This window comes from Triticum dicoccoides, chromosome 4A, assembly GCF_002162155.2.
Source record: "Triticum dicoccoides isolate Atlit2015 ecotype Zavitan chromosome 4A, WEW_v2.0, whole genome shotgun sequence".
In the NCBI taxonomy this organism is placed as follows: domain Eukaryota; kingdom Viridiplantae; phylum Streptophyta; class Magnoliopsida; order Poales; family Poaceae; genus Triticum; species Triticum dicoccoides.
Window position 1 is genome coordinate 750,433,000 of NC_041386.1, and position 12,452 is coordinate 750,445,451.

The 12,452-nt window shown below is 44.4% G+C and overlaps 1 protein-coding gene across 1 annotated transcript; it reads right to left on the reverse strand.

Annotated features, from left to right (window-relative positions):
• Positions 1-1,124: 1,124 nt before the first annotated feature.
• Positions 1,125-5,762, reverse strand: LOC119288451 (WD repeat-containing protein GTS1-like). Its single transcript, XM_037568069.1, has 9 exons — positions 5,599-5,762; positions 5,305-5,502; positions 4,905-5,112; positions 4,008-4,103; positions 3,167-3,241; positions 2,774-2,884; positions 2,447-2,538; positions 2,148-2,232; positions 1,125-1,678 (listed from the first exon to the last, which is right to left on the reverse strand). The coding sequence occupies exons 2-9, from the start codon at positions 5,490-5,492 to the stop codon at positions 1,316-1,318; spliced, it is 1,218 nt and encodes a 405-aa protein (XP_037423966.1). The 5' UTR covers positions 5,493-5,502; positions 5,599-5,762; the 3' UTR covers positions 1,125-1,315.
• Between the last annotated feature and the right edge of the window lie 6,690 nt (positions 5,763-12,452).

The following is a 12,452-nucleotide window of genomic DNA, read 5'->3' on the forward strand; positions in this document are numbered from 1 at the left end:
ACCAACCGGTACTAATATCCTACACGCACCCGGCCCTTGCTCGTGCCACGTGGTGACACTTTAGCGCCGGTTCGTGGCAAACCGGTACTAAGGAGGGGGGGACCTTTAGTCCCCACTCTTTAGTGCCGGTTCCCGAACAGGCACTAAAGGCCGTCACGAACCGGCACTAAAGGTCGGTTCTGCGCTAGTGTACCCCCTCCTCCACCAGCAACAGCACCTCTTCCCCCTCCTCCTCCTCTTAACACCTGGGGCGACTTGGGGCGATTAATCACGACGAGTCGCAGACTAATCGCAGCGAGCCACTAGTCGGAGGCATGGTGACTCAGACTTGGCTAGGCGACTCAAAAACCTTGGTGCATATGCACCTTGGATGAATAATAAATTTGAAATATAAAAAATAATTCAAAAACTTCTGAATTCCCGACTGTCTACTACAACAAGTTGTGCCCGGCTCTGGCGAGGGAGGGGCGATGACGGTGGCGCGTCTTCGGCTCGCTCCAATGCTTATAGTCGTCGCTAGGTGGTCTATGAATCTCGATGTAATTTTTATTATTTCTGGTGTTCATCGTACTGCCATGATTGAAGATGAATAGATCAACAGTTTCCCGCAAAAAAAATGTTAGAGTCCTATCGAATATTGTGTACAAGGTAGGTTAGTGTCCAAATAGGACACTTGTATCCTAAGCCTCTCATATATAGAGGGGTAGGTAGACACACGATTAACCTATGCCAACATCAGCTACCGGGTGCGGTATTGTAGCAGTATCATGGGGAGGACATCATGAACCTCATTAACAAATCTTGATGTCGTACTTGTGTAATTGCTTGGTCCTCGGATGATCGACGGTATGCCTCAAAAACGGCCCACAATCAAGCCGCCATGGCAAGCCAGCAACCACCTCCGACACAAGGCGAAAATATTGGTTCCCCTGTATGCAATCATTTTATCTTTGTCAACAGTTTTATTCGGACCAAATAGCAAGTAAAATCACCGCCAAGATCATGTAACTTTGCTCCAGATATATATGGAAGTGCCATGATGGACAAAACGACCAACGATATGATATCCTCCCTCTATCAAAATATAAGATGATTTTTGGTCTAAATCTAGAAGATATATATTAGGACCGTCCCAAACCCGACACCGCATTATCAGTAAAGTTCTTGCCACAAAATACCAACTTTGATCAACAATGAAATGTCAAAATAGCAGCTTAATTGGCAAGAAAACATTAGGGACCAGCCGTTGTCACCGCCCTTCTCGATACAGGAGAAATATCAGGTTAGCCAAGTCCAGACATCAATCTTGGGAAGGTCAGTAGGGCTGATGTCGGATTCTCGTTTTCTTGTCGACGCGTGACACGAGCGTACTGGAGATCCACGACTTTTTTGTTGCTACGACGTCGTCGGATCGCCAGCAACATAGACGGCCATCTTCACCTCCTGTCCACCCAAAGATGGCCTTGTTTTGGCCAAGGCTCTGAAGACTGCTTCCACCTGGGCATATGGTCCTGATAACTCCTGTGTGGCCTCCTTCCAGGACAGCCTCCGCCCAATCGATCGCTCCCACAGGATTGTTTTTTACAGGGAAGTAACCTAGTGTCCCCTCGCTGGTGCCACCGATAGCCCATAAACGGTCATCAGGCAGAGAGTAGTGGCAGTCGACAAAGTAGTCCAACTGTCAATAGAATAAACGTAAGGATTTGAGAGGGAGAATGATCTTCAGTTTTGTATAATCTCATTTCAACAACAATGCACACATGTAAAAGGACTCGACAAGGCAACTCGTCAGGATGTAGAGCCAAAATGAAACTTCTAAGCACACTTTTGATGATAAAGACAAGACACAGAGCAAAGCCACACCCACAGAGATATCTAAAAGTCCCGATGATTTCTGCCCACCAACGGTGTTGCAATCAGATTAAAATTATAAAATTTAAATGAAGTCAACAGTAATTAAGAATGCTATTGTGCTGTGAATTATCGAGAGAAAACAACAACATGTGCATGTAACATCAAGATTGATTGTAATACTGAAACAAAAATCCCTGTTAAACAATACCAAACAATGACCAGCACATACTGAACTCGATAAAAAGATGCAAACAGAATGTACAAGATAAGGTTAAGCAGTCTTGCATACTCACATGGTCAAGGTTCCACTTATCACTAGCCAGGGAACGGGCATTCTCTATATCCAATTCTCTAGTCCCATCATTCCAGTCCCAAGTGCTGCAATAATTAAATAGCAAACAACGTAATGTTAAACTTGTGTACCTTGCTAATTAACTGTAAAACAAGTAGGGGATGCATAATATAGGGGGTGAAAACAGAGAAGAATCAGTCGGAAAATATTCTCAAAACAGAGGCGAAAGGGGCACGAGTTTCTTTGCCAATTGAATAATTTAACAAGATCTTTTTCTAACTTAATGTGGAAAGAAATTACCTTAGTGTTTCAATATGAGTCAAACACCAAAGCTTCTGATACGTGTTTCCATAGAAACCCACCTTAGAAACAGAAGTCTCCACATTCATAACCTATAGAACAACAAATATCTGAGGGCCGTCGCCACACAATGATGAATATCATGCAAACCATTATAAAAAATATCTAAGGGCATAATCTTCTAGGAGGACCTGACAAACACTAGTACTCAACAGCAGAGCGAACTCATGACCTTCAATTATTAGACAGGAGTCCCTAAGTACTTATAAAGCACAACATAGGCAACCTTCAAATAAAAAAAGCACAACATAGGCAACAACCACATACAGTTAGCAAATGATCGTCCTCATTGATATCACCATCAGTGTCGAAGACGCACATTAACCCATCGACTGCCGCGGAAATGAGTTTACTCTGTTGATTTGGCGCAAATCGAACCTGTCCAGTAAAGAGTGATAAATCAGCACAACAATGACTGGTAACCACCCAACCTAGAATTTGTAGTGGATAAATATCATGTCACTGATATGAAGTCAATACAAAAGTATGAATATTTAGGACAGTAATATAAATATATAATCAACAAGTTAAGAAAATAAAAGTATCTGAGAGCACTACTTGCCATTATAATTACTGTAAAATGATATCCACATACATGGAGTATGCGAGTTAGGCTTCGTCTTAGTGGAAAACATGCAAACTCTATAGAACAATGCATACCTGGGTTACATCGTCCATGTGGGATTCCTCTAAGCAGGCTACCTGTTTTGAACTTCTCCAGTCCCACAACAGAACCTACAATCAAGCAACTCGAGTGAGACTCAACCTGAATAACCTCATGAAACCTTGTCTTTTTTGCTCTATCAGATGTGCATATTTATGAACTAAAAACACAAATTCTGATTGAAAAGAAATCAGATGCTATGGGAAAACATGAACTACGTTGGCAATTATCATACAAGGAAATCAGATGTGTAGGATAATTCGTAGGCAGCTTGTAGCTCTACCACAGCTGAGGGTAGCAACTCGCTTGAGCATACGTCCTTTGCTTCACCCGAAAGTCTAGCATATACCACGTATAGAGCTAACAAATGTGCGGGTCATAGTTTTCAAGACACAATCCAATATAGCATGCAATCAATTTTTGGATAACTCTCATGCTAGCGTCTAAATCACATCCGAATATTCGGTGGATATCTGGGTTCTGTCTCTGAATGCTATCCCAAGGGGTATTGCCTTGCATTGAATTATTATTTTCAATTATTTTACAACATGTTTATTATAATTCTTGAAACTGAAAGAAAGAGAAATCGAACATATAAACAACTCAACAAAACACGAATTCTTCGACATAGAATTTATGTATACAATGTTTGACATTCAAGCATGACCGCCCATACATCACAAAGATTAGAAGCATACATTGACCATTGCAGGTACCAAGGTGGACAGAATATTATAAGCATACATAAACCAATGGTTGCAGGTGCAGAGTGGATATGGATAAACTTAAGCTGTTATAAATATGACTCTAATATATGAAAGAACAGTACTCCTTTACCTTGGAACTAGAACCAGCAGCAAGTAGGTTACCACTTGTTCCACCAAAGGAGAAGCTAAACATTTCGTGCGAGGGGCCAGCATTTAGCAAAGATATCTGGCAAGACATTTAGAGAACAGTGAATGGTTGGATACAGAAAATGCAAGTATATTTTGATTTAGGAATAACTGAAGCCTGAAGCACTAGTTACCTATACAGTACATTGAATGTAAATACCAGATCAAAACTATGCCAGTGAATCAAGTAGAAGAGATTATGTCCAGTGGCAGCAGGACACGATAAAACAAAACAACAATCAGAACTGGGGTTATTTCTATGTCAATGTGGAAGGAATTTGTATTTGGCTAGGATTAATATATAAATGCAATGGATCTAATTCCAAAATTAATAACAAAATCACTATGTGTTGTTTTACAGGTTGCGCTTTGCATCATGTCATCTCATTCTATGCGAAAAGAAATTAATAGTTGTCCAGTGTGAACAGAGCAGAACAGAGACAAACTCGGCGAGATATAATAACTCGTATTCAGACTTAATGAATTATGAGCCAACCTCGATCCAAACAAAGCATCCCAAGAATTAACAATTAATGCCTCGCGCCTTTATGACAATGCAAATATCTACAACGCAGAAACTAAGAAACATAATGATGAGCTGGAATATACTCCCTCCGTCCGGAAATACTTGTCCGAGGAATGGATGTATCTAGATGTATTTTAATTCTAGATACATCAATTTGTATTCATTTCTTCGACAAGTATTTCCGGATGGAGGGAGTATATAGGAAGGAACTACGTAGATGTGAATCTGGTACTGCCAAATATTTGCAATCACGCACATTCATGTAAGAGCCAGCATCAATTTTCAGCAATCGGGACGCAGTAGGGAAACAAAAACCTGCTTGAAGCTTCTTGTGTCCCAGGCTCTGATGGTTCCATCAGCAGAGCAAGAGCATATCACCTGCGGCGATGACGGAGCTGAAAAGGCAATTTCATGGATACTCCCTGTATGGCCTGTGCATTCCCCAAGATACTGCCCAGTTGCTGGAGCATAGAACTTGAGTGCGTTTGTCGACAGAGAAACCGCGAGCGTTGAGATCTCCTGGCTTGTCACGAGACACGCGAAATTAGATGCAAATATATATCAATCACAGTAGCATGTATATTTATATGAAGAGGTTCATTCAGCTATGAGCAACGGGAAGGAAAAACTTGCTGGAAGTTAGACTGAAGCTACACCATTCTAATCTTATCTGAACCCAAGTAGAACAGAATCTGGACAGGGGGAAGCTGCGTACCAAGAAGCTATCTGGAAGACGTAGTCGTCGCCGAAGTTGGTCTGGATGCTGTTCCTGAGGCCCAGCCGCCTCGCCGGTGAGGCCACGCCGCCCGGGACCGGGGTCAGGGAACCGGAGGCCGCCGCCGCTAACGGGCTCACTTGCGCCTCCACCTCCATGGCCGAATCGCCCCCGTTACCAACCTCCATTGCGTAGGCCCTTGAATCAGAGCACACCGCCCAGAAAGAACAATCAGCATGCATGTCAATGTCCAAAAATCGCACCTTCTCGCCGGAGAGGAGAAAAAGAAATTACCTTTGATTGGCTGGGAGCGGGCGGCGGTTCGGCCGGACGAGTGTCGGAGGTGAGCACCTGAAGCTCGGGCAGCAGGCGGCGGGAGAGGAGAGTAGAGGTCGCGGCAGGGGCGGCGGCGGCGGCGGCGGCGGCGGCGCTCGGCGAGGAAGCCCTAGACGGACGGAGGGGGGAAAAGGAGACTTGCGGAACCGCGGCCAAGGGCCACGCTGGTTCTTCTGTTTTTGGACAAGCCAGTTTAGTTATGTCTTTTTCTTTTCTTTTATATAAATTTTTACCCTTTTTCCTTTAAATTTTAATGAAAAAAAAACTCATTTTACTACCCTGAATAAAGTGCTGATCTATTTTTCTTCTTTTTTTAGCCCCCAAACAAACTCAAACCGGACAAAACACCCCCTGGCTAGTTTGTGTCCACCCGCTGCTGATGTGGCACTAGTCAACGGCGGTTTTGAGCTGGGTGGGGCCCCCTTGTCAGGTGGGGCTGGGATAGAGTTGCCGCTTCCGGTTCGATCTGAAGGAAAATTATCCCTTTTGTTCTTCATCTCTCTACCGCCGTCGAGAGCACCGTCGGGACAACGCTGATCGGCGACTAGCAACGATGGTCGGAGTGGTGGTGGCAGCTACAGCGGCGGTGCATCCGGTGAATCTTCCCCCACGGCTGTTGTCCGCCCCCGTCCTCAAACTAGCTCGACGGCTTTGTCGATGCGGCGGCGACCGATGCTGTAGGGAGGGGTCTGACTGATTCCTTAGCGGCGCAGTCGAACTGAGGTGAGTCCAATCCCCTTCCCGCGACGAAGCATGGAGTACATTCCTTGCTCTATTTGTGATCTGCTCTAGTTCTTGTATAAAGAAGAAAAGGCTCTTGTCTTTAGGTTCTAATTGTTGATTTCTTGCTTTGAGAAGTCAAACAAGTGTCTGCATATGTTGGTGGTTCTATAGAGCTCACATTTATTCAGAGGGACAGTGTTTCTCCAGCAAATTTCAGGGAGCAGCTTGCAGACATAAAGATGGCTTACCATGGTGAAGAAATAAGTGACAGTCACAGGCTATATTGGTTGTTTCCTGGAAAAAATGTTAGACATGGGCTGAGAAGGCTTGACACTAATGCAAATGTGTATTTCATGGATAAGTGCATTACAGATGGTTGTGTTATGGATATTTATGTCACTAGTAGAAACACAGACATTTCTTCCTAGGCATTAGTCCCTGTGTGGTTTTGGTCGGGACTAATGTGTCCATTAGTCCCGGTTCCAATGGCTAGGAGCAGACGGGGGCACATGCATCATTAGTCCCGGTTCGTTTGTGACCTATAGTCCCGATTTGTGATATAAACCAAGACTAAAGGGGTGGTGGCAGGCTGGCGTCAGACTGGGGGCCACGAGCCCATTTAGTCCCGGTTTATATCACAAACCGGGACTATAGGTAGACCTCTAGTCCCGGTTTGTATCATCAACCGGGACTAAAGTTGTCTCGGTTTGTATCATCGAGGCCGACGTCTCCAACACATGCGCCTCTTGTCCTCTAGGTCAGGAGAGTGGGATCGAGGCAGGTGGGGATGAACCGCCGTGACCTAGGCAACAGTGCGAGCCGGCGGCAATCTGATGTTGGAAATATGCCCTAGAGGCAATAATAAATTGATTATTATTATATTTCCTTGTTCATGATAATCGTTTATTATCCATGCTAGAATTGTATTGATAGGAAACTCAGATACATGTGTGGATACATAGACAACACCATGTCCCTAGTAAGCCTCTAGTTGACTAGCTCGTTAATCAATAGATGGTTACGGTTTCCTGACCATGGACATTGGATGTCGTTGATAACGGGATCACATCATTAGGAGAATGATGTGATGGACAAGACCCAATCCTAAGCCTAGCACAAGATCATGTAGTTCGTATGCTAAAGCTTTTCTAATGTCAAGTATCATTTCCTTAGACCATGAGATTGTGCAACTCCCGGATACCGTAGGAGTGCTTTGGGTGTGCCAAACGTCACAACGTAACTGGGTGGTTATAAAGGTACACTACGGGTATCTCTGAAAGTGTCTGTTGGGTTGGCACGAATCGAGATTGGGATTTTGTCACTCCGTGTAAACGGAGAGGTATCTCTGGGCCCACTCGGTAGGACATCATCATAATGTGCACAATGTGACCAAGGGGTTGATCACGGGATGATGTGTTACGGAACGAGTAAAGAGACTTGCCGGTAACGAGATTGAACAAGTTATCGGTATACCGACGATCGAATCTCGGGCAAGTACCATACCGCTAGACAAAGGGAATTGTATACGGGATTGATTGAGTCCTTGACATCGTGGTTCATCCGATGAGATCATCGTGGAACATGTGGGAGCCAACATGGGTATCCAGATCCCGCTGTTGGTTATTGACCGGAGAACATCTCGGTCATGACTACATGTCTCCCGAACCCGTAGGGTCTACACACTTAAGGTTTGATGACGCTAGGGTTATAAAGGAAGTTTGTATGTGGTTACCGAATGTTGTTCGGAGTCCCGGATGAGATCCCGGACGTCACGAGGAGTTCCAGAATGGTCCGGAGGTAAAGATTTATATATAGAAAGTCCTGTTTCGGCCATCGGGACAAGTTTCGGGGTCATCGGTATTGTACCGGGACCACCGGAAGGGTCCCGGGGGCCCACCGGGTGGGGCCACCTGCCCCGGGGGGCCACATGGGCTGTAGGGGGTGCGCCTTGGCCTACATGGGCCAAGGGCACCAGCCCCTAGAGGCCCATGCGCCAAGATATAGGAAAAAGGGGAGAGTCCTAAAGGGGGAAGGCACCTCCGAGGTGCCTTGGGGAGGATGGACTCCTCCCCCCCTCTTAGCCGCACCCCTTCCTTGGAGGAAGGGGCAAGGCTGCGCCTCCCCCCTCTCCCCTGCCCCTATATATAGTGGAGGGGAGGGAGGGCATCCATACCTGAGCCCTTGGCGCCTCCCTCCCTCCCGTGACACCTCCTCCTCTCCCGTAGGTGCTTGGCGAAGCCCTGCAGGATTGCCACGCTCCTCCATCACCACCACGCCGTTGTGCTGCTGCTGGATGGAGTCTTCCTCAACCTCTCCCTCTCTCCTTGCTGGATCAAGGCGTGGGAGACATCGTCGAGCTGTACGTGTGTTGAACGCGGAGGTGCCGTCCGTTCGGCACTCGGATCATCGGTGATCTGAATCACGACGAGTACGACTCCATCAACCCCGTTCACTTGAACGCTTCCGCTTAGCGATCTACAAGGGTATGTAGATGCACTCTCTTTCTACTCGTTGCTGGTCTCTCCATAGATAGATCTTGGTGATACGTAGGAATTTTTTTGAATTTCTGCTACGTTCTCCATCAGTGGCATCATGAGCTAGGTCTATTGCGTAGATTCTTTGCACGAGTAGAACACAAAGTAGTTGTGGGCGTCGATATTGTTCAATATGCTTGCCGTTACTAGTCTTATCTTGATTAGGCGGCATCGTGGGATGAAGCGGCCCGGACCAACCTTACACGTACGCTTACGTGAGACCGGTTCCACTGACAAACATGCACTAGTTGCATAAGGTGGCTGGCGGGTGTCTGTCTCTCCCACTTTAGTCGGATCGGATTCGATGAAAAGGGTCCTTATGAAGGGTAAATAGCAATTGGCATATCACGTTGTGGTTCATGCGTAGGTAAGAAACGTTCTTGCTAGAAACCCATAGCAGCCACGTAAAACATGCAAACAACAATTAGAGGACGTCTAACTTGTTTTTGCAGGGTATGCTATGTGATGTGATATGGCCAAAAAGGATGTGATGAATGATATATGTGATGTATGAGATTGATCATGTTCTTGTAATAGGAATCACGACTTGCATGTCGATGAGTATGACAACCGGCAGGAGCCATAGGAGTTGTCTTTATTTATTTGTGACCTGCGTGTCAACTTAAACGTCATGTAATTACTTTACTTTATTGCTAACCGTTAGCCATAGTAGTAGAAGTAATAGTTGGCGAGGCAACTTCATGAAGACACGATGATGGAGATCATGATGATGGAGATCATGGTGTCATGCCGGTGACGATGATGATCATGGAGCCCCGAAGATGGAGATCAAAAGGAACAAAGTGATGATGGCCATATCATGTCACTATTTGATTGCATGTGATGTTTATCATGTTTATACATCTTATTTGCTTAGAACGACGGTAGTAAATAAGATGATCCCTTACAGCAATTTCAAGAAGTGTTCTCCCCTAACTGTGCACCGTTGCGACAGTTCGTGTTTCGAAGCACCACGTGATGATCGGGTGTTAGATTCTAACGTTCACATACAACGGGTGTAAGACAGATTTACACACGCGAAACACTTAGGGTTAACTTGACGAGCCTAGCATGTACAGACATGGCCTCGGAACACGGAGACCGAAAGGTCGAACATGAGTCGTATAGAAGATACGATCAACATGAAGATGTTCACCGATGATGACTAGTCCGTCTCACGTGATGATCGGACACGGCCTAGTTTGACTCGGATCATGTAATCACTTAGATGACTAGAGGGATGTCTATCTGAGTGGGAGTTCATAAGATGAACTTAATTATCCTGAACATAGTCAAAAGGTTTTTGCAAATTATGTCGTAGCTCACGCTATAGTTCTACTGTTTAGATATGTTCCTAGAGAAAAATTAGTTGAAAGTTGATAGTAGCAATTATGCGGACTAGGTCCGTAAACTGAGGATTGTCCTCATTGCTTCATAGAAGGCTTATGTCCTTAATGCACCGCTCAGTGTGCTGAACCTCGAACGTTGTCTGTGGTTGTTGCGAACATCTGACATACACGTTTTGATAACTACGTGATAGTTCAGTTAAACGGTTTAGAGTTGAGGCACCAAATACGTTTTTGAAACGTCGCAAAACATATGAGATGTTTTGAGGGCTGAAATTGGGATTTCAGGCTCGTGCCCATGTCAAGAGGTATAAGACCTCCGATGACTTTCTTAACCTGCAAACTAAGGAGAAAAGCTCAATTGTTGAGCTTGTGCTCAGATTGTCTGAGTACAACAATCATTTGAATCGAGTGGGAGTTGATCTTCCAGATAAGACAGTGATGGTTCTCCAAAGTCATTGCCACCAAGCTGTTAGAGCTTCGTGATGAACTATAACATATCAGGGATAGATATGATGATCCTTGAGGTATTCGCGATGTTTGACACCGCGAAAGTAGAAATCAAGAAGGAGCATCAATTGTTGATGGTTGGTGAAACCACTAGTTTCAAGAAGGGCAAGGGCAAGAAGGGATACTTCATGAAACGGCAAATCAGTTGCTGCTCTAGTGAAGAAACCCAAGGTAAAACCCAAACCCGAGACTGAGTGCTTCTGTAATAAGGGGAACAACCACTAGAGCAGAATTACCCTAGATACTTGGTAGATAAGAAGGCTGGCAAGGTCGATAGAAGTATATTGGATATACATTGTGTTAATGTGTACTTTGCTAAGTACTCCTAGTAGCACCAGGGTATTAGATACCGGTTCGGTTGCTAAGTGTTAGTAACTCGAAACAAAAGGCTACGGAATAAACGGAGACTAGCTAAAGGTGAGCTGACGATATGTGTTGGAAGTTTTTCCAAGCTTGATATGATCAAGCATCGCACGCTCCCTCTACCAAAGAGATTGGTGTTAAACCTAAATAATTGTTATTTGGTGTTTGCGTTGAGCATAGACATGATTGGATTACGTCTATCGCAATACGGTTATTCATTTAAGGAGAATAATGGTTACTCTGTTTATTTGAATAATACCTTCAATGGTCTTACACCTAAAATGAATGGTTTATTAAATCTCGATCGTAGTGATCCACATTTTCATGCCAAAAGATATAAGATAGTAATGATAGTACCACTTACTTGTGGCACTGCCATGTAAGTCATAATGGTATAAAACGCATGAAGAAGCTCCATGTTGATGGATCTTTGGACTCACTCGTTTTTGAAAAGTTTGAGACATGCGAACCATGTCTATTGGTGTATATGCATGAAGAAACTCCATGCAGATGGATCATTTGGACTCACTTGATTTTGAATCACTTGATATGCAAATCATACCACATGGGCAAGATGACTGAAAAGCCTCGTTTTTAGTAAGATGGAACAAGATAGCAACTTGTTGGAAGTAACACATTTTGTTGTGTGCAGTCCAATGAGTGCTGAGGCATGCAGTGAATATCATTATGTTCTTACTTCACAGATGATTCGAGTAGATGTTGAGAATATTTACTTGATGAAACACGAGTCTGAATTATTGAAAGGTTCAAGTAATTTTAGTGTGAACTTGAAAGATCGTCGTGACAAGAGGATAAAAGATCTATGATATGATCATAGAGATGAATATCTGAATCACGAGTTTGGCACAGAATTAAGACATTGTGGAAATTGTTTCACAACTGATACAGCCTGGAACACCATAGTGTGATGGTGTGTCCAAACGTCATAGTTGCACCCTATTGGATATGGTGCGTACCATGATGTCTCTTATCGAATTACCACTATCGTTCATGGGTTAGGCATTAGAGACAACCGCACTCACTTTAAAAGGGGCACCACGTAATTCCGATGAGATGACACCATATGAACTATGGTTTAGAGAAACCTAAGCTATCATTTCTTAAAAGTTTGAGGTTGCGACGCTTATGTGAAAAAGTTTCAGGCTGATAAGCTCGAACCCAAAGCGGATAAATGCATCTTCATAGGACACCCAAAACAGTTGGGTATACCTCCTATCTCAGATCCGAAAGCAATAAGGGATTGTTTCTAGAATCGGGTCCTTTCACGAGGAAAAGTTTCTCTCGAAAGAATTGAGTGGGAGGATGGTGGAAACTT

Bases quoted from the DNA above. Each gene is read 5' to 3' on its own strand.
- LOC119288451 (XM_037568069.1), bottom strand. From the start codon at position 5,492: ATGGAGGTTGGTAACGGGGGCGATTCGGCCATGGAGGTGGAGGCGCAA. The intron at 5,113-5,304 runs GTACGCAGCTTC...TCTCGTGACAAG, and splicing joins GTCTTCCAGATAGCTTCTTG to CCAGGAGATCTCAACGCTCG. The intron at 3,242-4,007 runs GTAAAGGAGTAC...GCTTGATTGTAG, and splicing joins CTGCTGGTTCTAGTTCCAAG to GTTCTGTTGTGGGACTGGAG.